At 53.1% G+C, this 24,693-nt stretch overlaps 9 protein-coding genes across 9 annotated transcripts; 3 read left to right on the top strand and 6 right to left on the bottom strand.

Moving 5' to 3' along the window:
• Positions 1-326: 326 nt before the first annotated feature.
• CTAM01_04675 (uncharacterized protein) lies at positions 327-754 on the bottom strand (the record flags this gene model as incomplete). The annotated part of the gene is made up of 2 exons (XM_060520705.1): positions 327-576; positions 642-754. The coding sequence occupies 2 exons, from the start codon at positions 752-754 to the stop codon at positions 327-329; spliced, it is 363 nt and encodes a 120-aa protein (XP_060384659.1).
• A 1,367-nt stretch (positions 755-2,121) lies between these two features.
• On the top strand, positions 2,122-5,959 carry CTAM01_04674 (DNA-directed RNA polymerase I subunit RPA2; the record flags this gene model as incomplete). Its single annotated transcript, XM_060520704.1, has 3 exons — positions 2,122-2,129; positions 2,193-2,688; positions 2,750-5,959. The coding sequence occupies 3 exons, from the start codon at positions 2,122-2,124 to the stop codon at positions 5,957-5,959; spliced, it is 3,714 nt and encodes a 1,237-aa protein (XP_060384658.1).
• Positions 5,960-7,154: 1,195 nt separating this feature from the next.
• On the top strand, positions 7,155-10,461 carry CTAM01_04673 (uncharacterized protein; the record flags this gene model as incomplete). The annotated part of the gene is made up of 8 exons (XM_060520703.1): positions 7,155-7,164; positions 7,457-7,777; positions 7,829-7,959; positions 8,014-8,280; positions 8,325-9,499; positions 9,779-9,880; positions 10,015-10,064; positions 10,157-10,461. 8 exons carry the CDS (start codon positions 7,155-7,157, stop codon positions 10,459-10,461), a joined length of 2,361 nt encoding a protein of 786 aa, XP_060384657.1.
• A 483-nt stretch (positions 10,462-10,944) lies between these two features.
• Positions 10,945-11,754, bottom strand: CTAM01_04672 (uncharacterized protein; the record flags this gene model as incomplete). The annotated part of the gene is made up of 1 exon (XM_060520702.1): positions 10,945-11,754. One exon carries the CDS (start codon positions 11,752-11,754, stop codon positions 10,945-10,947), a length of 810 nt encoding a protein of 269 aa, XP_060384656.1.
• Positions 11,755-12,215: 461 nt separating this feature from the next.
• CTAM01_04671 (alpha-glucuronidase A) lies at positions 12,216-14,883 on the bottom strand (the record flags this gene model as incomplete). Its single annotated transcript, XM_060520701.1, has 3 exons — positions 12,216-13,095; positions 13,150-14,267; positions 14,341-14,883. The coding sequence occupies 3 exons, from the start codon at positions 14,881-14,883 to the stop codon at positions 12,216-12,218; spliced, it is 2,541 nt and encodes an 846-aa protein (XP_060384655.1).
• A 1,538-nt stretch (positions 14,884-16,421) lies between these two features.
• Positions 16,422-16,721, bottom strand: CTAM01_04670 (uncharacterized protein; the record flags this gene model as incomplete). Its single annotated transcript, XM_060520700.1, has 1 exon — positions 16,422-16,721. One exon carries the CDS (start codon positions 16,719-16,721, stop codon positions 16,422-16,424), a length of 300 nt encoding a protein of 99 aa, XP_060384654.1.
• Positions 16,722-17,066: 345 nt separating this feature from the next.
• On the bottom strand, positions 17,067-19,676 carry CTAM01_04669 (nonselective cation channel; the record flags this gene model as incomplete). Its single annotated transcript, XM_060520699.1, has 6 exons — positions 17,067-17,900; positions 17,964-18,027; positions 18,081-18,398; positions 18,452-18,766; positions 18,823-19,159; positions 19,271-19,676. Coding segments are annotated over 6 exons (2,274 nt in total), but the record flags the coding sequence as incomplete, so codon positions are not given.
• A 1,730-nt stretch (positions 19,677-21,406) lies between these two features.
• On the bottom strand, positions 21,407-22,922 carry CTAM01_04668 (phosphopyruvate hydratase; the record flags this gene model as incomplete). The annotated part of the gene is made up of 4 exons (XM_060520698.1): positions 21,407-22,202; positions 22,268-22,318; positions 22,374-22,719; positions 22,799-22,922. 4 exons carry the CDS (start codon positions 22,920-22,922, stop codon positions 21,407-21,409), a joined length of 1,317 nt encoding a protein of 438 aa, XP_060384652.1.
• Positions 22,923-24,133: 1,211 nt separating this feature from the next.
• CTAM01_04667 (uncharacterized protein) lies at positions 24,134-24,406 on the top strand (the record flags this gene model as incomplete). Its single annotated transcript, XM_060520697.1, has 1 exon — positions 24,134-24,406. A coding segment is annotated over one exon (273 nt), but the record flags the coding sequence as incomplete, so codon positions are not given.
• Between the last annotated feature and the right edge of the window lie 287 nt (positions 24,407-24,693).

Genomic DNA, 24,693 nt, shown 5'->3' with positions numbered 1-24,693 from the left:
TAATGAAAGGGATGGACCGTAAGGCAGGCTGGGCTCTTTCTCCAGGCAGGCAAGCACGCGGGCGACAAAAGCCGCAGACAACCCAATTATATTCATGGAAGGCAGGAGCCTTTTCCGTAAGATGTACCTTCCACGGCTGGGGGTTAGTATGCCCGGTACGGGAGGGAAGGTTGAGGCAAGGAAGGCAGTAAGTCGCTTCAGTCTTACGCCCAATGGAAGGTGCGGCACTTATTAAGCTAAGGAATGGAATGGTACTTACCTACCTTACCTTAGGTAAGGCGAAATAATCTCCGTTTTCTCTACCTTGCCTTACTTTCTACGCTTCTCTAGATCCCGTTGTCAGTGGGCGTGGAAGGGACTATGAGAATAGAGGATGTAGGCGGGGGAGAAGAAGGGAACTTGCCCATTCGTTTGTGAATAGTCTGGCAGAACAAATGCGCTGAGCTGGCTGGGTGATCTGACGACCAAGGCTCGAGAGAACTCCCTACTACAGGACAGAAGAAAATCGTAATTGATGTCTGCGATATTCTCTTCCGAGCTAAGGTGGTGTCATTACACAAGCAGTAGGTGTTGGTACTGTTCATTGCCCTCAGTTACCTTGGTGTGCTTAGTGAGGTGTGAGGTAGATGGAGAGATATTACTGCGTAAGTACGGAACCTTGACCAAAAGCTGGAGAGGACAGGGGCTTGGCAGGTGAGACAGGCAGAGGCCAAGAGGCAAGGGCGGCAGCATATGTTATGCATCCTCCGGGCATCACCCTGTCATCATCTCATGACGGATGCGGAGTCGCGGAGACCGTGGACTACCTTACACAGAGTGAGAGCGAGAAGTATGTATCGCGAGGACCTCGGTGGGGGTTATCTCACGTAGAATGTCCATGGAGATGCCTTAGCTCCTAGCCTCGGTGAATCGGGCCCCAGTTAGTGTAGATTGGGCTGCAAGTCGCCAGCTGCTCGCTGTAATCCCTACTAATTAGGAGTCTTCCTTTGCTAGTTGCATTCTTAGGAGACTCCCGAAATCTAGATTCGGCGGGGAGGGTACCCATCCACCGCGAGTATTGGTGAGAACCAACGATTTCGGTGGTGCGGCATGACCACTTTACGCCTAAAGGCCGGGCCTGACTTGACCTTACCTCACCTCACCTACCTCACTTCACCTCTCTGCTACCCTACCTTCCAATTAGTGCGGAGAACTGTTACACCTTAGGCTGCCCAGTGAAGGTTGCTTACCTTGCCTGACGGATCCCACTTCGGGCTGGAAATTTCCGTCTTGCTGAAAGGTTTCCCTGGATGGATGGGTTCTACAATCCTATGTCAGAATTTGCTGTGCTGATTCGACTTAGTATGACCACTCAAGTTCATTGCGGCATGGCGCTGCCGCCAACCCAATGTACCATCTCGATCATCAGACGAATAGAGCAGAGTTCCGTCAGCGAACCCGGGCGATGACAGCCACCAACCATTGACGCGTCCACTTCCGCCTGCCATTCCCAGCTGTCGGGTTCACATCACGTTGAGTGACCAACCGGGTCCAGTCAAATGTGACTGAAATTTCGTGACAGATTAGAGGTTACGAACCATTGGTGTCACAGTCAAGAAAGCTGCAGGACACGCAATATCCCTTCTCTACGACTAATCAACTTCGGCATCCACAAGATAAGAAAGCAGAGCAAGGCCGTGTCTGAGATGGAGGCTGGCGTACGGACAAGAGTGGGTCGGTCTCCGTGGATATCGGGCGCCTTTCATAATCGGAACGCCGAGAGCATCTCAGTCCCGGGTGCACAATCCCGCGACAGTGGGGTTCCGTCTACGCGGGCCCTCCATTCCGGACGAGCATTTCAAGATCAGGGCCCCGCACCTCAGATAAAGCAACGTCCTCGCACTGTCTTGGATAACGGCCTGCACTTTCGACGATGCCGCGCCATGATTGGACGATGCAATTTTTTCCGCTCCAATCTCCATAATTATTTTTTTGTTTTCACCGAAGACCCGACTGTCGCATCCCAACCCTCTGCGATCCAGAAACCCGGTGCAGTAGGAAGAAGTTTACATTTTCGCCCTCCTTGTCTCTGTCGCGTTTGTCTTGCCCAGGGAGACCAGTCCTTGATATTGCTACATCCACATGACATAGTCCCCCGTGAGCCAGCCATTATTCACTAAGGAAGAAGTCAAGACTTAAGCTAACAATCGCAGTCGCAGGCAAGCGAACGAGAGAGCGAACATGGCGCCATCAGCGACAAGCACCGAGTGGGATCACCAATACAATACCGTTCGTCGCGAGAACCTTTTTCGCAACCCCCCGAAGGATCACACGGCCTATCCTGCCCTGCAAGAGGCTGTGAGCCCTCACATCGACTCCTTCAATGCCTTGTTCACAAGTGACGACAAGAGCCTCCTCGCTCGAGGCATAGAGGATATTGGCACAAAGACGTATCTTGATGGCGACGACAGGGCGGGCCTCGAAGGCAAGAACCGCCTGTCCGTACGGATCAAGAGTGTAGCGCTGCAAAAGTCCCAGCTACCCCCCTCCAACAAGTTCGCCAGGAATCGTGAAATCCTGCCCTCCGAATGCAGAGAGCGTCATTCGACGTACCGAGGCAGGCTATCCGCCACCTTCGAGTACAGGGTCAATGGTGGTGATCCGAAAGAATTTGTGCGCGAGCTTGGACAGGTGCCAATTATGGTCAAGGTAAGTGCTTTTGTACACCAATTGCAAACCTGACGGCGGGGTGCTAATGGGGGATTGGCAGTCCAACAGATGTCACTTGGAGGGCAACTCTCCGGCTCAGTTGGTGCAAAGAAAGGAGGAATCCGAAGAGCTGGGCGGTTACTTTATCGTCAACGGTATCGAAAAGATTATTCGACTGCTGCAAGTCAACCGAAGGAATTTCCCCATGGCGATCAACCGACCGAGTTTCCAAAACCGAGGCCAAGGCTACACCCCGTATGGTATCATCGTCCGATCCGTCAGACCTGATGAGACATCTCAGACCAACGTTTTGCACTACCTGAGTGACGGAAACATGACGTTCCGCTTCTCCTGGAAGAAGAACGAGTACCTTGTACCGGTCATGATGGTCCTTAAGGCTCTCGTCGACACAAACGATCGCGACATCTTCGAAGGACTGATTGGTCTCTCCAACACGAAGTCGGCCAAGAACAGTTTCTTGACGGACCGTGTCGAGCTGCTGCTCCGAACCTACAAGTCATACGGACTCTACAGCAAGACCGAGACGAGAGCCTACCTGGGAGAGAAGTTCCGCGTGGTGATGGGTGTACCCGACACCATGTCCAACTACGATGTCGGCACCGAGTTCTTGCGCAAGGTTGTTCTTGTTCACCTTGGTAACATCAACGTCACCGAGAAGCAGGACAACGATAAGTTCAAGATGCTGTTGTTCATGATCAGAAAGCTGTATGCTCTCGTGGCAGGCGACTGCGCCGTCGACAACCCTGATGCTGTCCAAAACCAGGAGGTCCTTCTTGGCGGTTTCCTGTACGGCATGATCATCAAGGAGCGCCTTGAAGAGTTCCTGTCGACTGCTGTCAGATTGTCTCTCCGCGAATGGACCAGAAAGCACCCGGCCACCCCCTTCACATCGCAGGACTTCGCCAAGGAGTTCCCTGCCAATATCTTCAGACACGCCAATGAGAACCTTGGAAACGGCCTGGAATATTTCCTTTCCACAGGTAATCTGACCAGTCCTTCTGGTCTTGATTTGCAACAGACAGCCGGTTTCACAGTTGTTGCGGAAAAGCTCAACTTTCTCCGTTTCATCAGTCACTTCCGAATGATTCACAGAGGTGCCTTCTTCGCCGAGTTGAAGACGACAACGGTCCGAAAGCTGTTGCCCGAGTCTTGGGGTTTTCTGTGCCCCGTACACACTCCTGATGGTTCGCCTTGCGGTTTGCTTAACCATCTGGCTCACAAGTGTAAGATCATGACCGAGTCCGTCGACGCCTCCAAGATCCCTGGCCTTGTGGCGGAGTTGGGAGCTGTGGAGACGTCTTCTGCGGCTACAGATGAAAGCGTTGTCATCATGCTTGATGGCAAGCTCATCGGCTTCTGCACACCTCGCGAATCTCTCAGAATTGCAGACACTCTCCGTTTCTGGAAGGTGGAGGGCACTCACGGCGTTCCTCTCCAACTGGAAATTGGATACGTCCCGCCTTCAAACGGCGGTTCATACCCTGGTATCTACTTGTCTTCTGCGCCTGCGCGTATGGTCAGACCCGTGAAGTATCTTCCTCTTGATAAGGTGGACTTTGTGGGGCCTTACGAGCAACCCTACATGTCTATCGCCGTTGTTGAGAACGAAATCGTGTCAGGCGAGTCGACGCACGTGGAAGAAACTCCTACCAACATGCTCTCCATTCTTGCCAACATGACGCCCTTCTCAGACTTCAACCAGTCCCCCAGAAACATGTACCAATGTCAGATGGGTAAGCAAACCATGGGAACACCGGCAACGGCTCTTCGGCACCGCACGGACAACAAGATGTACAGAATTCAGAGTGGCCAGACACCGGTGGTACGATCGCCTCTACACAACGCTTATGGATTCGACAACTTCCCCAACGGCTTCAACGCCGTTGTAGCGGTTATCTCATACACTGGCTACGACATGGACGACGCCATGATTTTGAACAAGTCGGCACACGAAAGAGGATTCGGACACGGTACCATCTACAAGACGAAGAAGGTCACGCTGAAGGAAGAACAGAGAACGCGAGCCACCAAGAATATCACCAAGCTCTTCGGTTTCGCCCCCGGCGGTTTTGTCAAGGGATTCTATCGTGGCTTGCTTGATGAGGACGGATTGCCCTACGTTGGACGCATGGTCCAAGAAGGAGATGTACTCTGCGCATGGCACACGGTGTCAGCAGACTACAGCGGCAAGCTGATCAACCTGGACGGACAGACACACTATGAAAAGTACAAGGAGTCTGAGACTGCATTTGTCGAGGAAGTACGTGTGCTCGGTAGCGAGTCGGGTAACGAGCCTGCCCAGACGATCTCCATCAAGCTCAGAGTTCCCCGATCCCCGGTCATCGGTGACAAGTTCTCTTCTCGCCACGGACAGAAGGGTGTCGCTTCCCAGAAATGGCCTGCTGTCGATATGCCTTTCTCAGAATCTGGTATCCAACCCGATATTATCATCAACCCTCACGCTTTCCCTTCTCGTATGACAATCGGTATGTTCGTCGAGTCACTGGCTGGAAAGGCTGGCGCGCTCCACGGATTGGCACAAGACTGCACGCCCTTCAAGTTCAACGAGGAGAACACCGCCGGTGACTACTTTGGTCATCAGCTGATGAAGGCCGGGTACAATTACCATGGCAACGAGCCCATGTACTCTGGTATCACGGGAGAGGAACTGGCCGCCGACATTTACGTTGGTGTCGTCTACTACCAGCGTCTGCGTCACATGGTCAACGACAAGTACCAAGTGCGAACGACGGGACCAGTCGTACCGACAACCGGCCAGCCCATCAAGGGTAGAAAGCGTGGTGGTGGTATTCGTGTGGGAGAGATGGAGCGTGACGCGCTGCTCGCTCACGGTACGGCCTTCCTGCTGCAGGATCGTCTGCTCAACTGTTCCGATTACACGCGATCCTGGATCTGCCGAAGCTGTGGTTCGTTCCTCTCAGTTCAACCAACCGTGTCACCTTTTGTGGGTAAGAAGAAGCAAGTCACGACAGTGCGTTGCAGAAACTGCGCAACCCGCCTCGACGCCGGCGACGCGGAGAGCGCCGCCAAGGTAGAGGGAGAGATCTGGGAGGATGGCCAGGGCAACCAGTGGGTCGGAGGCGAGAACACGACGATTGTCGTTGTTCCGGGTGCGCTCAAGTTCCTAGACGTGGAGTTGGCAGCTATGGGTGTCAAGCTGAAGTACCGCATCGACTCCAAGGATGCGCCTCGCAAGGGCCCTTTGAAGCCCATGAAATCATTACCTTAGAGGCTTAGATCGACGGCGTTTCGGTAGACAAAAGATGTATTCCACCTTGTACATACATTATGACTTCTTAATGGACAAAGGTTCACAATGCTGGTCAGAGTGGATCTCGCCGAGTAGTGATGGGTTTCCCTATCAATATTTCATGTTTGGATTCAACCCCTAAATCAAGTCTCAGCTTCGCGTTCAAGACTCTAAGCCGAACTCCGAAGGGGTTTGACAATCGACATAGACGGTGTGAGCGTGGACTACGTAACATCAACATGTGTAGAGCGGTTACAATCAGATGCTGAACCGTTTGTCTCATGTAGGTTACCGAATCAACAAACAGTCATTTGGACGCACATCGTACACACAATGTCGGCAGCCGCCTTGTGCAGAGTCTGACCGTCGATTGGCGGCAAAGATCTGAGAGATTTTTCTGCGTCTCCGTCAACGATGGCGCAAATTTGGCTGACTAAACTCATGGCGTACCTGAGAAGCCTCGTGGTATCCAAAGTTGTTGATTGTGGTTTCTCGTGGTCTTTCCAAAACCGAGGTAAGACAGAAGCTGTTGTAGCTCACCTTCAGGGTGGCTTGATATAGAAATGCCATGAGCCGCCGTGGGAAACCAAGATGTTTGAGATTGAGTCAGTGAAATCTTCATACCGATCAGGCTTCGTCCACCTAAAGACATCAGTTCTGAGAGTTCCTGCTCTATCTGAACAGTTCCACCTAGCTTGACGTGTCACCGCGCCCTGCTTCTCAGCTATCAATGTGAGATACCCTTCAACCAGTGCTTGATTGGACAGCAATTTACACAAGGTACGATAGTGATGTTTCTTGGAGCTTTGGGAGAAGGTACGCCATGTCACATTATGGTAGTTGGTCAAGAAGGCACGGCACGTTTTGTGGCAGGAAGATACCAAGGGCGAAAACCTGTGCCTTCCGCCTCAGTCTTCTTCTCTCACCAGTGCCTAGGTTGTCACGCCTCTCTTTCCCTTAATAGATTCGGATTACGTCGTGCAGAGGTACCTCGTCCCGACACCTTCCTGAATGACTCTGTTCCCAAATCTAGAGATTGCGGTTGGAAACCAGGAACTCAATGACGCAAGCACCATACCACCACGGCTATGCGGCGTGCCACTCGCATCCTGTTTGCCTTCCGTGACTACCTTAAAGTGTGCTTCAGTCCAAATTGCATTATATTGGCACGGAAATGTCCTTCGGTTCGTCCTTTTCGAACTTCCTTTTGGCCAGGCTATCTCCACCACAACTTGGATGTCGAGTCTGGCACTCATCAACATCCAAACAATCCCGGAATTTTGAACACGCTCATCTTGCTGTCATCATCACACCTGGTTCCCTTATTCAAGGCAATCTGGCTGTGCTGAAGTTTTGATCGACCTGGACAGCCCATACTTCGACCCTCTGACATCTACCACGTCTCAGCACCATCCTACGAAAACACTAATATTCATCGTCCTTGTCAACCTTCTCATACTCTTGGCTTTAACCTAGCCGACTGCAGCAAAGGGGACGCAGGAAAGGCGTTTCGTTGCGCCATGCTTCTATCTCTTGTGTTCCTTGCTACCGCCGCAGCGGCCATACCCTCTCCACCGGCCTACGACTATGGCTTCGAAGCGGCCAAAGTGGTCAAGCGCCAGACACAGGATCCAATCATTGTCACCAAGCTGCCTTCCATAAACGGAACTATTCCTAACCGCCCCGACATCAGAGAGTTGAAGGAGAACCCCTTCAAGTGGAATCTCTTCCTCCTTGCTTCAAGCATGTTTCAGTATACGAATCAAAGCGAACAGCTATCGTGGTATCAGATCGCAGGTAAGACTGAGTGGTCACTATCGCGTCGATTAGCTTTCTGATATACAGCAGGTATTCACGGCGTTCCTTTCGTCCCCTGGAATGGCGTGCCCGGCGTACCGGGAGGCGAAGAAAGGGGCTACTGCACCCACATGTCCATTCTCTTCCCATCGTGGCATCGCGTATATCTTGCTTTGTACGAGGTCAGATCCCATGAAGTTGTGACGCCACCCACAAAACGACTAACATCGTAGTAGCAAATTCTCTTTCAACTCATACAGATGATTGCCTCGTGGTTCCCAGACCCCACGGAACGAGCTTACTACCAAGCCGCTGCGATAGACTTCCGAATCCCATACTGGGACTGGGCTACTACACCGCCGCTCGGAGAAAGCGTCTACTTGTCTGAATTCGAGCAGCCTGCAATTCAAGTGTATGGCCCTAACGGATGGCAGACCATTGCCAACCCATTATACAGCTACAAGTTCCGGCCGCTGGACCCGCAGGTGTTTTCCCAAGGCGATGTAAGTAGTGGCTCCCACTTGATCAAAGAGTAGAATCCTGATAGTATAAGTTTCCCCATTGGACAGAGACAATGAGAGCTCCCTTCGAGACAACGGACAACAAAAGCATAGCGCACTCGATCGAGCATGCCAGACCTGCGCTTCAGCAACGACTCTATACTCTCCTTTCCAATTACAAGGACTTTGAACCCTTTAGTAACAAATTTTGGGGGATGGCGTCAAATCAGACGCAGTACGACTCAGTAGAGGCCTTGCACGATGCAATGCACGTGTTGGTGGGCGACCGCGGCCATCTGTATTACATTCAGTATTCGGCATTCGACCCGGTGTTCTTCTTGCACCATGCTATGGTGGAACGAATAGTCGCCATGTGGCAAGTTCTGTATCCTACCGCCTGGGTCACTTCTCAAGTCGCAATGGAGCCTTCCTTTACCATGTCGTCAGGGACCGTTCAAAACTGGCTCACGGAACTCAAGCCATTCTATGCGGACGCCAATGGCACCTTTTGGAACTCGGCGATGGCCAGAGACACTACGGCCTTCGGATATGCGTACGCAGAAACGAACCCGAGTCTGGGAATCCACAAGTCTGAGGAACAAGCTCGCCTCATAGCAACTATCAACAGACTATACGGCTCATCTAGCCCCTCAGGTCTGGCCCGGAAGCAACGGAGAGCAGCGTCCAAAAGAAAGGGGGGGCCGCTATCCCAAGTTCGAAAGGGAATTACTTCAAAGCATGTGCTAGACTTTTCACAAGACCCTGACCTTGAGACCAAAGTAGCGACTGAGGACGACATGTACACCGAATGGGTCGCCAATATTCATGTTCAGAATGGAGCATTGCATGGCTCGTTTGCAATCCATTTCTTCCTAGGTGAAGTTCCCGAAGAAGCCCCTTCTTGGGCATCTGCACCGAACCTCGTCGGATCAATGAGCGTATTTGCGATGAAGAACATGGGTTCAGGCAACCATGTGTCCGGAACAGTTCCTCTGACATCGGCCTTGATGCATATGGTTTGGGCGAGAACTATCTCAGGGCTCGAACCCGATGAGATCGTACCATTTCTCGAAGAACATCTCCAAGTTCGGATTGTCGCGGAAGGATCGATTGAAGTTGAAGCGACAAAGATAGATAGCCTACACATCCAGATCGCAAGTGCTCGTGTTCAAGCATCTAGACACGAGTGGGAGCTTCCAAAATGGGGGCCGATGGTGGAGAGGTTTGTGCTGAGCCTCGGCTGATGCCATCTCTGCGTTACGATTAGGAAAAGATTTAGTTACGGGAACATTTTCCTGGATCCATTGATTAGAGGACTTAGAGATAACTGCTCTTTAATGTGTAATTTGCTTATGACTTTCCGCCATTAAGTTGACTAAGGTAGTTAAGAAGTAAAGCTACCAGTCACGTGGACTGAGACTAAAGACTCACCTCGAGCGTGGACCCACTTCCCAGAAACGGGATAGCAGCTTTTCCGAAGCTTCAGCCTTCCGTCACCCAGAACTGCCAACCTCAGTCGCGAGGTCTCGCATCCAGTCGTCTTTGCATTTGACGAAAGACACGCTCAACATACGAACGCCGCCGCCAAAATGAAACTCGTCAGGTACGCGCAATTGATCACCCTTTTCCTCCTTCTGCCGTCAATTTGTGTGCTGAGCCCTCCTTCTCAGAGATGCAGAAGGTTGCTCGCCGTAAAACGAGGCCAAAATAAAGCTGACCAGAACTTCCAACAACTAGATTTTTGATGAAATGCGCCAATGAGACGGTGACAATCGAACTCAAGAATGGTTAGTAGACTCTTGTCATTTTGTCCTGCGGCTCTAGAAAAATGCGCAAAGCGCTGCATATCGTTTGCCAGACCGCATACTGACGCGTACAGGCACCATCGTTCACGGCACTATCACCTCGGTCTCGCCGCAGATGAACACGGCGCTGCGCACAGTCAAGATGACACCGCGGGGCCAGGACGCCGTCTCGCTCGATACCATGAACATCCGCGGCTCGACGATCCGATACTTTATCCTGCCCGACTCGCTGCCTCTCGACACACTGCTCATCGACGACCAACCGAAGCCCAAGAACAAGGCGCGCAAGGAGGCGGAGCGCGGCGGCCCCGTCCGCGGAGGAAGAGGCGGCCCCAGAGGAAGAGGCCGTGGTCGGGGACGCGGTCGCGGACGTGGCTGAGCTGGGGTTAATGGGACAAAATGAAGACACGCTGTTTTTTCGACGAGGGCCGACCGTCGACACCTGTTGTTACTGGGTCGACACCGACAATTGTTATGGGCGCCGAGAAAGGTTTCCTGCTTGCCTCAGGGAAAGAAAGACGGAAATAATACTCGTGAATCATGAAGAAACTCTTCATAGGGGGAAATATCTATGCCCAACCCCCTTAAGGACGACGGACCGTCGATGAACTTTTTTTTATTTTACAGTCCGGGCCTCGAGCTTGAAAAAAGACGGGCATCCCTACACATCAAGACCAACCGGATGCTATTCAGGCGTTGGGGGTGGTTAGGAAATAAAAAGAATACAATTCCAGTAAATGAAACTACAGATCTCGCAACTGAGTGTGCCATGAGGCTCGCCAGCACGAGCATGCGACTGAAATGAAGAAGTACACAGGTCAACAAGATGTCAAGATACAAGAGCTATCTATGTCCTACGTTTCTATGTAGACTGTTCCTCCATCTCTGTCTCCCTCCACACCCTAATGATCTGCAACTTCTCCCACCCAGCCTTCTTCCCGCTCTCCCCAACCGTGACAGCCCTCCACCCGCCCCCGAACCCTTCAATCCGGCCCTTGACCTCGTCCGGCTTGTTCTGCGCACACAGCAGAATGTAAGCGCACCCCCTCGCGCTCAAGACCCTAGGCAACGCCTCAATCAACCGATCCGTCGTCTCCATACCGTCCCGCCCGCCCGCGTACGACAGTGAAAGCAGATACGAGTCCTCGTCAAACGTCGTCTTTGTGCCGGCGTCCGCGACGAGCGTGGCTGAAGACTGCGCGGGGAGCTCCGGGGACGGGACGTAGGGCGGGTTGAAGACAAGGACGTCGACGCTTGCCGGACGCAGCGGGGTCGTGAGGTCGCCCAGGGAGGCACCGAGCCAGAGGGAGGGAGGGGAGGCTGTGGACGGGTTGTCGGCGACGGCGCGGCGGACGGTGGAGGTTGTGGCGTGGCAGGCGTGGCCGTTTAGGTCGATGCCTGCGGTGAGGACGGTGGGTGTGCCGAAGAGGGTTGCTGCGTGGGCGGCGAGGAAGGCTATCACGACGCCGGAGCCGGTGCCGATTTCGACTACCAGTGGGGCTGCCGGTCTTGACTTTGATGATGATGATGATGATGTTTCGCCGCCAAAGCGTGATGTGAGGAATGAGGTTTCTGACGAGGCTGAGAGGGTATCCAGGAGGAGGTACGAGTCCTCTGCTGGCTCGTACACACGCTCAAACGGAACGTGGGAGGTATCTGGTGTGGGCAGCATGTTGGGTGAGGCCTAAGAGGGTGTGTAAGTCTCAGTGAGATGAAGAGTGAGTGGATGAATTCTTACAAAGTAGTGTTGGGTCTTAATTCCGTGAAGCAGACTCGGCATACAAGGTCGCTATGAGGACTTCGTTGATACTTGCTACGTACTTGGCTTTGTGAAGGGCGCTTGCTGCTGGTTTGACCCTCGAGAGACGACGGCTAGATGAAAATTTCGGGGATGAGGTCAGAATCCAAGATACCTTTGTCGGATGAAATTTGTGGGGTTCACATCACTCACACCGACCACAGAACAAATTCACGATCACCCACTTGCATTACAATGCGTTTGCGGTTACCAAGAAGATTTGCCAAAATGTACACAATTTGATTGAGATGTAAATATATAATCATGAAGAATTCATAAATCTTGAATGTTGACTACAAAATCATGTCTGCTTGCTCAATAATCCAACAACATGTCTAGTCGATAATACCATCAGGTAAGAAGCTGACATAGTCCAAAGGAGCGACCTCGGGCCCGTCAGGCGTACCGACAATCTTCAGCGTATCGCCCTTGGTCACCTTGATGCCAGGGAAGTTGACGCGGATGGCAGAGTGTCCATCCAAGAACTCGGACGGCCAGTGGCCCAACTTCTCCTCGCTGTTACCCCTCCACTGGCCGACGACGACATCATTGATGTACGCGACGTACGAGCACTTTCCTCTAATGACGTCAAAGTAATTGACAGCGAGGGTGTATGTTCCGGTCTCGAACTCGACCGTGGCGGATGCCGTTCCGGCCGTCGTGTTGGAGCTCGTCACGATGGCCTTGTAACCCGACGCCGCCTCAAAGGGGTCGACGTCGACGACCTTGTATCCGTCAAGCGTCATGTGCTCGGCCTCGATGCGGTACTTGTAGTTGCCTACGCGTCCCGCCTCGTCGGGGATGCTCGACTTATTCCAGTAAAAGTTGTTGATGGAATCGCGCCAGACGAGGGAGTGACCGGCCTGGTACTTGAGCTTGAACAGCACGTGCTCGTAGCGCTCCTCGTCGATGAGACCCTTGAGGGACTCCCACTGCGGCACAAATGTCTGCGCCGTAGCCGAGCCGTCGTAGTGCGCGTCGTAAAAGTGCTGGATGACCGTCTTGCCGCTCTTGAGCTTGTGCGTATAGGGCACGTGGTGGAACCAGAGGAGCAGGTCGTCGGGGGTCGTCTCGATCTCCTCGTACATGGCCGCCACCTCGGGAGGGTACTGCCCTGCGTTCCTCGTGCCGTTCTTCACAGTACGGTCCATTCCGATGCTGTCTCCGTCTGCTCTGGTCCACTGACCCCAACTGTTGCCGTCTTGGCTGCGCGGGCTGAACTTGGAGTTAGTCATGGGGAAAAAGAAGGATGGGTGTATTTTTGCTTACCTAGGACCGTAGTGAGCGTAGAGGATATCAGTCAAGGTCTGGATGCCCAGATTGCCACTGTAGCTCTCGTAGGCGGGCCAGCTCTCCATGGACATCTTGGTAATGGTGTCGACGATCTTGCGGTCAACACCGAATGTCAGACGGGTCCAGTCTTGGACAATGGCAACAACGTCGTCAGCAGGGTTCCACGCAAGTCTGCCGTAGGCGTAGAGGTTGGTCATAGCCAGATGGCTTCCCAGCCATGTCGAGTTCGCGCCGACATTGATGACACCAGCGTAGCCGCCGAGAGGCCTGTTAAGGCGCTTGCCAGAAAGAATGTCACTAACAACAGAAGGCTGACCGTCAATGCGCAGATCAAAGTCGAGGATCGTCTTCCAGAGAGGAGGGAGGTAGACCAAGTGATCCTGCTGGCCGAGATACTCCTGGGAGATCTGCAGCTCGATGGCCATGCTTGTGTTCTTCAAGTTGGCAAACAGGGGCGACACGGGCTCCCGGACCTGGAAGTCAATGGCGCCGTACTTGATTTGGACAATGACGTTGTCATCGAACTGGCCGTCGAGGTGCTTGAAGAACTCGACCTGGGCGTTGGCACGATCAGCGCGCCAATCGGACTGGTTCAGCGTGAGATGGTCGTAGACAAAGGCCCTGAACATGACGATGCCCTTCTTGGAGCCGTGATTCTTGAGCTCCTTGGCGAAGAGGTTGGCGCCATCTGCCAGCGTCCTGTTGTAGGTCAGGGGGCCGGGCTGACCCTCTGAGTTGGCCTTGACCAGGTATCCAGCCATATCGGGAATGCGCGCGTAGAGCTCATCGGTGATATTTCCCCACCAGGCAATGACAGTCTCGTCGAGGGGGTCGAAAGTGGAAAGGTTGCCGTATGTCTGGGGTGAGGCGAAGTTGAGGGAGATGCCCACCTGAACACCCCATGGCCTGAAAGCGTCGGCAATCCTCTTCAACCCGTCCATGTTCTCGGGGGAGAGGAGGATGGCATTGGCGTTGACGTTGTTGACGATGATACCGTTGATTCTGGCGGACGCCAGCAGACGGCCGTACTGAGAGACGCGGGTCATGTCGGTGACGACCTTGAGGTTCTCGAAGAAGATGGAAACACCTCCGTACTACTCAAGTCAGACATGTTCGCATTCAATGATGGTCCGAGGAGGAGAATGAGGAGGAGGGAAGATTGCTTACACCACGCTCAATGCTGCCATGAGTTCCTGTGCCATCCATGTTGTCCCATTGGTTTGCCCATCTGACAGGAGCAGAAGGGTTTGTCGCATAAGTCACCTCGGTGAAGTTGCCCTGGGCCAACAGGCTCAGGTACTCAAAAGTACCGTAGAGAGCACCCCTCTCGTTCTGTCCCAGAATCTTGACACCATCACCCTTGACGCTAAGCCAGAAGCCATCCTCAATGAGGTCCGCCTGAATGCCCTCACTTCCACAAGCAGCAACGTAGTCGTCGACAGTAGCAATGACAACGGAAGCAGCAGCACAGGCGTCCTGGCCGATAGAGACGTCTTTACCGAGGATGCCTTGGTAGCCCTTGGTCAATTCGGACAAGGCGGAAGCAATTGGGCCATTTTCTGTCGCATTGAGCCCGATGACGGTAGAGGGAAGAGATTCGGCGACGCCGGAAGACTTGCACTCTGGTAGGCGAGCGTAACGCAACCAGCCGTCGAGGCCGTCCTCTGCGGCAACGAGGCCGAGAGAGGCAAGAAAAAGAAGCTTCCACATGACGTGCAGTCGGTGGAAAGAGGTGCTGCTGGCGAGAAGAACCAGTTGGAGAGAAGCACTTGCTCCAAAAGACCTGTTACATGGTGGGATCGGGGGTGCGCGAGCTTATAAGAAGAAGCGCTGGTTTGTTCATCGACACGCGAGCGGTGCACTTGGGGTGGGATTCCCAGATCTGCGGGACACGCAGGACCAGGAACAGGAAAACACCATTTTTCCCACAACCCAGGCCTTGTCAAGTCCGAAGTCTCCAAGGGTTCCCGGGTTCCCAATGCAACCGGCCGACAGCGGTGATGAGCGGATGGGGTTGACCATGGTATTCAGGCTAAAAGGAAAGCCGACATATTCATCCATGGCTTGGGTGTGGGGAAGCTCTGGGGGAGACCATCGAGGTCGGACTACCAATCTAACGTCTTCCCGAACGACTTCAATGGATCCTTCGACAATGTGACCCCTTTCATCTTGAGTCTAAACAGCGACATGCGGAAAAATTGGCACTAGCGGAGAGAACCTTGACTGGGGGGCAGGAATTATCGTTGGGTGTCTGGCTTGGAAAGGGGAACACGTCTCGGTTTTAAGATAGAGAAGAAACCAATCGTAGGAAGGTTTTCCTGGATCACGCAAGGTGTCTTACATGACTTACAGCTCGTTGTAATAGAAGGATGAAAACAACGGTGTAGCCTCAAAACAAATGATTGAGTAAGGCAATAGCAAGTGAACGAAGAAACGTCTGATGTTCTCATTTCCCCGCATGGGGAGAGAGAGAGACAGGAAAGCGTGGGGTGAATCGGGGAAAGAAGGGTGGGGAGATGGTAGGTAATTTTTTTGGAAAGAAGCCCAAAAAGAGGGGAAATAAACAGTTCCCAGGTCCGGCCGGCACTGCTTCGGGTATCCATGTTCCATGGATGACTTCACCTGCTCGGGTTGCCCTTGCTTCTTCTTCCCAGCTCTTTCGTCGAGGACTGATAAATTCTTAGGGGGTAATTCACCAGCTCAGACCTGCAATTTTACTCCTCTCTATGCGGTAGAAACGTTAATTCCATGACTCAAGTCAACATGAGAAAGCTGCTTGCCACCTTAGTGATCACTGATCACTACGCAGTAGAGCCGTAGTAAGATGATACCAGCGTATGCTACTGCTGATTGTTCCCCTTCAGAAGGCTCCTAGTCAGTCGACTTCGGAAGAGCTACCCCGACCCCGAAAACCCCAACGGCCTAGCTTCCATAACTTCGCTTTTTCTTCTTTTGCTCGCTTCCCCTCCGCCATTGCCTTCTCTCCTCGGGTCTCAAACTCGAACCACGCAGGAGAAACTTCCTGGCCCATTCAATTCCCATCAGCTAGAATCGTCATCGCGTCTTGGCCCTGGGTAAATACACGTTAGCCCCAGCACTAACCCATCTGCGCCTCAGCCTCCCCCCCCCGGTCACCAGCTTCACTTACCCAGCTTGGCAACTCCATCCACCCAGACATCAACCCTCCCACGTGCCTCTTTCGTCTTTGTACTTTGCGCCTTCATGATATCCGTAAATTTCCACCGTCTTCACATGACAGCGCAGCAGGGGACCTCGATCCCAGCGTCCTGCTTACTCGGCCCCGCCCCGATCTTGATGCCGTGCGTGATCTTCTTGATCACCCGCGCATGGTTGCGGTCGTAAAGCCCGTACAGGTCGTGCGTCGGACACGGCCGCTTGTCCGCCATTTGGAGCCGCAGAGGCCTCTTCGCGATGCCGCTGCCGAATTGTCCGCATGTCGTGTAGCCCATGCCGGGGCCGCATTGCACGGCGATCTCGCCCCAGACGCATTTGCACTTGACGTGCTTGTAGATGAAGACTTCGCACATCTTTCCTTTTTGGAGGGGTATGATATGGCAATGATGATGACGTCGAAGAAAAGTCTTGTTTATGCTGTTCTTGGTCTCGATTGCCGCGATATGAAGGTAGGGAAGTGTGGACAAAGGCTGAAGTTTAGGAAGGTGGAATGGTACGTGCGGGCGAGGTAGATGCTACTTCCTACTTCAGATTACAGGCACAAGATATTCCCAATGTGTTGTTTACTCATGAGCAGCATTGCCTTTGAAGATACTTGATTCCATACTTTTAGGCATGCTTTCTACTTATATAAACATCACCACACGCCAGAACTTTGCACTCCCGTGTCTGCCAATGTTTGCACTACAACTACATGGCTAACTCGGTGACTGGGTCAGAGGCGCTTCCCCATCACGAAGGGTGCTGCTCTCCCCAGTACCGAAGCCTCGGTCAGAGTAATCCTCGGCGTCCAGCATGCGCGCCAGCAAGGCCTCGATTCTCAGGGACGTTTGCTCGAGAGAATCCAACCTGCTGCTGACGTCTTGCATGTCCTCGCTTCCCGTAAAGGACCCGCGCAACTTGGACGACACGCCCGGGAACATCGAATCTCTCCTAAGAGGCGACTTCTTCCGCATGGTATCATTTGTAATTGACCGAGTGAATTGTCGCCGGATGAGATGGTGCGTGAGCTCGTCGTCCACCGCAATCTCCTCCTCGACGGACTCGGGCGGCGGTAGGTCGAACACGGCTCTTATGTCGCGGTGGGCCGTTATGCGCCACTTCTCCCAGAACCATTGCTTGACCCTCGGGTACAGCGTAAGGCTGCTAGACTGTTTCTTCTCCGGCTGCGGCGCTGGCCAAAGGATTCTGCGTTCTGCCACCGCGATGATCAGTAGTAGCGGAAGGTTGACTAGCCGAACGCTAGCTACATGTATCTTATGGAACCATCGCGGGGTGAGGATGAATTTGAGCGGAATAAGGACGAAGACGGCCAGGATGTTGAAGGGGGGCTGGTACGCAAAAATGGCATCACCCTTGACTCCTTCTAGGGTCAAGACGGCCTTGCGGAACATTATCTCTGCAGTCGCGTTCTTAACGATCGTGCTAAATGTATTGGAAAGCATCGAGACGAGGATGGTGAGGAACAAAGTGTTTCCCAGAAAGGCGAAAGCGACCATTAGGACAGGACCTAAGATGGGGTGAAATTGAACCTAGTGGAAATTACTATTAAGCCTGACGTATAGGAAAATAGGCGAAGAAGAAGGGATTCTTACCGATTCGTTGATGCCCGTCCCGTCAAGTCCAAACCAGATCCAGAGCATCCACTTACTGATAGTGCTACAGTTGGATTAGAAGCTGTACAAGGTAGGCCAGTTCCTGGAGCAACTTACACTGGAGGATGTGCACCTTCACCAAGCCACAGAAGCGACAGTAGAAAGCCACCGAAACACCATGCCGACAAGAACGTGAGAAGGACAAAGTCCGACATCATGGACCGCAAGGAGAGAAACACCAGATTATCCGATAGCAAGTTGAAGGCAAGACGCGGGACCAGTACTGGGGCACCCATCGCAAGTACGTCGAGAGCTTGTTGTTTTGGAACAAGTTCTCCGACTCGAGCTCCATGGATGCGCAGTACCGCGTATACAACATAGATGCCAATGAAGCCAACATCAAGGAAGGACCACAGATTCTGGGTGTAAACGTGCCTGTCTTGTCGTGAGTGACGCTGCTGTTTGTAACAAGAGTTGGATTCTCTTACCAGCCATGCTCCAAAATAGTAGCAAATTGATCGAGAGACCACCCGAAGGCATAGACGGCGAAACAACCTTCCAAGACGGTGAAAGTCTCAGGCTTTCGCTCGGCCATGACAAAGAGATAGAGCGCCAGCAGAATCAGGAACTGGAAAACCTCGAGAATGTTTCTGGTACGAGGCACAAGGAGTCGATATTGGTCCAGTAGTGGCCCTTCGCGTGGGTTGTAGAGTGAGATAGGCTTGAGTTTGTAGTGGTCTGGAATAATGTCCATAAAGCTCGAAGGAGTGTAGACAATACGGCCTTCGTAAATGGCATCGACGCTTGAGACCGTTGTTAGTGTCTGCCCCAAACTATAATCTGCAAGGCGAGAACCTACACTTTCTGGCAAGGAGTAGCACTGAGGAAGTATTTACTCTCAGTCAAGATGGCAACTTCGAGCGAAGGAAGCATGCGGTTGTAGCTGCGATAGGACTCCGTCGAGGCTGCCTCACGAATCCCGGCCGGTGCCATCTGAAAGGGCTCAAAGCCGGCAACCAGGATGTGTGCTAGCAGCACTAAACCATCAGGCCCTTCATTGTCCTCGCTAAAGCGCCTCAATATCCGCGTTGCCACCAGCTCGCATAGAGCTGCGCGACTGTAATTGACATTTTGCCGATTGTTCAAGTGAGATTGCTCATATAGGAACTGAGCACGGTTCACAAGCAGGCAATACACTTGTGACAGTCAGGTTATTTGCAACAAAACGACTCCGCGCAATCGAGATCGATCTCGGTTTCTACGAGATTGAAGATCGAGGTGAGAGAGACGGATGACTTTGAACATACCTATGGAGATGTCGTCGAGCTCATACAATTTGTCGACAAGTGGGCGGACGACGGCGATGTTGATACGCACATCACGAAGTTGTTCCAAACTCAAATAGTCTTCAACAATGGAGATGATGTCTCGTCGTATACGGTGAATATTCGTGTATACTGGTAAGTGGCTGTGAGGATTGACCATGCAGCCATAGAGAGGAACTTGAATCTCAGAGGTGTGACTGGCACGGTTCCGTTGCAGCAGCGGCCGTTCTTCCGGAAGCTGGAGGCGTGCCCGTCGGGTGCGCTCCGACATAGTATGGCCGGACTGTATCGAACTTCCCTTTGTGATGGGATAGAATGTAGCGTAGGCGACGGTGATGTGACATATGGCTGGAGCTAGGATCGATAGGACATTTAACGTGTAGACAGAGCTCAGTCGTACGTAATAAGTGAGCTATGGGATGTTTGGCGGAAGAAACTGGCGGTGATGGTGAGAAGACGGCGCGAGACACCCACGTGGATAGTGGCAAGTTAGGGGCTGCCCCCACGCTCTCGCCTGTCACAATCCGAGTGGGCTGCTCAAGTTGTTATACTAGATAGCCGGGGAGTCAGTTACAGCCAGGAAGGTGCAACACTAACAACAACAAATCCTAGAGTGGTGGTGGGGAGTTGGTAGCAGGGTGACCGCAAGAGACAACAAATGTCGGCGCCTCACAGATAGCAGAGATGACGCAGATATCGGTAAGGTAGATATTAGATAGGATGCGGATGGAGTAGGACAGGGGACGACACGGCTCTTGGCTCCACGGTGCATGGGGACGCTAAAAGTAGAAGCACATCTGCTTTCAATGCGAGCCTGAGCCCGACAAGGTGGTCTGGGGTAACTAAGGCAAAGAAAGCATCGCCCGCGCGTCAAGTTGTGGAATGTTGCGGAATGTGATTCTAAGCCAGAACTAGCATTCATGAAGCGGCAGCGGCAGCGGCGGCATGCTGCATGTGAAGCATCGGCCGCGTCTAGTACGGGATACTGCGTATAGTGATGAAGAGAGCCGCAGAAGCAGCGGAGGGGAGATACGCCAGGCCATTACAGAAGAGAAGGACAAAGGAGAAGGAAAGTAGTACACACTGACTCGGTGTCGAGGTTGCGACACGGCAATATTGCTGGCTCGCAAGTTGTTCAGGAATTCCTCTTTCTTCGTCTGGTGTGTGTAGTCTCATGAATGACGACACATGCGTCGCGCAAACGCCCGGCTGTGTCCGAACAGTCTTGTCCTAAGCTTCTGCAATGTACGCTGCAACATCAACTGGATCCGTAATTGATGGGTGAAGAAGACTGAGATAAACCAGCACTCGCGCTAGCAAGCCTTCTAGCTGGCTGTGTACTCGTAGCTCCTAGGTACTGAGGAAGGGGGGACGGGAGTTTGAAGTCGTGCACGGTGCCTCTCACCTTTCTCGGGCTGCCAACTTTTGTCGTCCGAGGCAATTCGAGGCTACTCTTTGCTGCAGTTCTTCAGCCCAGGCATGGCACACCTTGCAGCATCCAGCCTGAATCCAAGTGATTGGGCCACAAGCTGAGTGTAGTACCGGTGCACTGAGCGGTGTGTGTATGTGTGCGTGTGTTCAGCTCCACGTCTTCTGAATCTGATGGGTCAAAGGAAAAAGAGCGCTAGCCGCATCAAGCGTCAGAGCTTAGCTGCTTGTATTACATAATGCCACTCTTGGCCGACGACGCCTACCAAAAAGTTGCTCTAAACAGTGCCATCCAGGGACCTTATCTTTCACGCGGTCAATATTGGCGGGGCTCATGGAGCTATCTTTATATATCGGAGCTCACCAAAGCTCGCGGTAGGGCGGTCGATGCTCTTTTGTAATAAGGTTGTTTTTGATCTAATCGCCGGCATCAAACATGGGTGACCTCTCAGGCACCTTCTGAAGCTCTCAACATTGGGGGATATTTGTTCTTTTTTCATTTTAGGATAAAGTGCGGTAAGCTACGAATTTCATCATCGATGCTCCCATTCATCCCTCCATTGCGCATTTCCTATACGCCAGACGTTTCTCATCAATTTTTTTCACCCCAGTCCTGCCGAGTCTTCCGGGAAGAATACTACCATCGGACTATGGAACGCAAAAGCTCATCTTCGTAATCGCTAAACCACTTTACAGGTTGACAGACTTGCGGAAGTTGGCACCGGCGTAGACGGCGTTCTCACCAAGCTCCTCCTCGATGCGGAGGATCTGGTTGAGCTTGGCAAGGCGCTCGGAACGGGCCGGGGCACCGGTCTTGATCTGGCCAGCCCGGATACCGACGACAATGTCGGAGATGGTGACATCCTCAGTCTCACCGGAGCGGTGAGAAACCATGACACCCCAGCCGTCGGCGTAGGAGTCCTTGGCGGCCTGGATAGACTCGGTGAGGGTACCGATCTGGTTGACCTTGAGGAGAAGGGCGTTGGCAGCCTTGAGCTCAATGGCCTTCTTGATGCGCAGGGGGTTGGTGACAGTCAAGTCGTCACCAACGATCTGGATATCCTGGGTCTTGTAGAAGTAGCTCCACGCCTCCCAGTCGTCCTCGGCGAAGGGGTCCTCAATGCTGACAATGGGGTACTTCTTGGCGAGGTCAGAGTACTGCTGAGCAAGCTGCTCGTAGGTGATCCACTTGGTGGGGTCGCTGTCGGGGTTCTTGAAGTCGAGGTCGTACTTCTTGGCGTCCTCCTTGTAGAACTCGCTGGAGGCAACGTCCATGGCGATGTTCATCTGGCCAGTGTATCCGGCCTTCTCAATGGCCTCAGCAATGAGCTCGAGGGCCTCCTCGGCAGTCTGGATATCGGGGGCAACACCACCCTCGTCACCGACGTTGCCGGCGGACTGGCCGTACTTCTTCTTGGCCAGACTCTTCAGGATCTGGTAGACCTCGGCACCCTGGCGGAGGGCCTCGGAGAAGGAGGGGGCAGCACTTCACAATCGTTAGCTGACGGAACAGAACAGGCCAAAGGAGACTCGATGCGTGGGACAACTTACGAAGGAACAATCATGAACTCCTGGAAAGCGAGGCGGCCACCGGCGTGGGAACTGTAGCATGGAGTGAGCAAATGTTGGATGATAGTAGTAGCAAGGAATCGCTTACCCTCCGTTGAGGACGTTCATGAAGGGAACGGGAAGGACGTAGGGCTTCTTGGTACCGGCCAAGTCGGAGACGTGGGCGTAGAGGGGGACACCCTTCTCAGCAGCACCGGCCTTGGCGACAGCCAGGGAGACACCGAGAATGGCGTTGGCTCCGAGCTTGGTCTTGTTGGGGGTTCCATCGAGGTCGATGAGGAACTTGTCGACCTTGGTCTGGTCCTTGACATCAAGGTTCTCCTTGATCAGAGCAGGGGCAATGACGGAGTTGACGTTCTCAACAGCCTTGGTGACACCCTTGCCAGCCCACTTGGTCTTGTCACCATCGCGGAGCTCGCAGGCCTCGTGCTGGCCTGTTCAATGGGTTCTATCAGCTTCTCGATACTTTTTATCTCTCGGCAGGGGTAGGATGCGAGGACGAGGACGACGTACCAGTGGAAGCACCGGAGGGGACGATGGCACGGTGAAGGCCGGTCTCGGTGACGACGTCGACCTCGACGGTGGGGTTGCCACGGGAGTCGTAGACGTAGCGAGCGTGGATCTTGGTGATGGCCATGTTGTCTCGTGTGATGGATTTGTTCCTAACGAAGAGGGGAGAGAGAGGTCAGTAGATGGTCGTGGGGGGAGGGAAAGGCTTTATATTGGCAGAAGGCAGAAAAGAGACAAGTGGGTGAGTCAACAATGTGATAGGACCGATTGGGGGAAATTGCTAAGCTTGCAAGTGCTCGCTCCTTGACCGGACAGCAAGAATTGCCTCAGGGTGGGATGGCATGGTGGGGTGATTCTTCGGACACAGCTTGCAAGCTCCCAGGTGTTTCCCCAAGACTATCGCCAGGTGCAGTGGAGTGGAAACGTATGATGAGACAACTTACTTGTGGAGTTTTGATTGATAGAGCCGGAGTAAGACCTCAGCAATTACTTGCGTATGAAGAAAAAAAGATGAGGTTGAAGTGATGGAAGAGAGGTTGATGGCGACAGAGGCGGGGGTGAGGGACAGCAGGAGCACGGTGGGAGCAGATTGTTTTGGAGGGGTCGTTTCCCTCCTCAGGTAAGGGTAAGGTAGGTACCTTCGTTTGCAACCCCACCTGCCCTGCTGCTGCACCGGAGTCCTGAGTCCTGACGTGAGGTGAGGTACCTGCGGTAAGGTATCATAAGTTGCTTAACTTAGCTCGGGGCAGGTGCCCACGGCGCCATTGGATCGCTCAAAAGATTGGGGGTATCTTGGACGGGTGCCCAATCGCTTTTTCTCGAGACGAGGCGGGGCATCTGCCCTGTTAGAGCGCTACATGGGCCCCAAGCTCCAAACGGCCAAGAATATCACAAACCAGCTTCGTTTCAAAGTATCTTTGGTACTGGTCTTAGCACCGCCTCACCACGATAAATGCATCTTTGGTGAGGGCCACCTCTCAACAAACCAAGCAATGAAAACGCTGCCCTGCCAAAGCGGCCAGCAGCTGGGAGGGATCTGGAACACGTTTCTGCCCTTGTCTCTCTTCATTGGGCCGTTCTCGCTATTCTCGTCCCTCGTCCCCAGCCCCGAGTCCGGCCTCATAAATTCCATGGCTTTCTGTGTCTTTTCCAGGTGCCCTAATCAGTCACTGACCTCGGTCCTGGACAAAACAAAGGCCGTTGCCATGTCTTGATTCCTTGCCCATCGGCTGTTGGCATCCTCGTGTGGTCTGATTGGCTGCCCACAACCATTGTCTCTCGCACAACGGCTCTCTAGCCATCCATCATCGGGATCTTGTGGACTCTAGGGACTGAGCTTGCGTCAAAGTGCGTCTTCGACAATCTACAAGTCCCGACACCCGATCTTCAAGACGTCTTTTCCCCGGCACCCCGGTCCAACGACGAGCTGCTAATTGGCAATTGAGATCAAACAATGGCATTCTGACTCCACAAATGGTCTGGGACAGGCTGTACGCCATGGATTATCCCGAGGATGTTGCTCGGAATAGCCAGGTGCTAATGCGGTTCTTCCCGATCATGGATCCCGACCCCGTCACCCCGTCTAGTAAAGCCGGGGTAAGACAAGTGTAAGGTCGGCAGGCAAGTCATTCTGTAGGCAGCTGATATTGCCTAGAGTAATTTTAACCTAATCGTCTGGAGCTCAAGTGGAAATGACGTCTGGCTTCGACCCGGGGAGGTGGTTCTCGGCCGGGGAGACAGCATGTTAGTCGGCTTGCCTTTGGCACATCCGCGTGCCTGCAAGCTCTTTGTCCGCTTTCACCCGAGTATAAGTCGTACATAGCACATCACTGGGATATGGCATTCTTCGAGTCTCTCGGTTGGCCCATATAAACGCTGGCTTCCATAGTAGGATAAAC

Source organism: Colletotrichum tamarilloi (assembly GCF_030869305.1).
Source record: "Colletotrichum tamarilloi strain Tom-12 chromosome Unknown Scaffold_11.1, whole genome shotgun sequence".
Classification (NCBI taxonomy): domain Eukaryota; kingdom Fungi; phylum Ascomycota; class Sordariomycetes; order Glomerellales; family Glomerellaceae; genus Colletotrichum; species Colletotrichum tamarilloi.
Note: the sequence above shows the minus strand (reverse complement) of the source record. Positions and strands in the feature narration are given on the sequence as shown.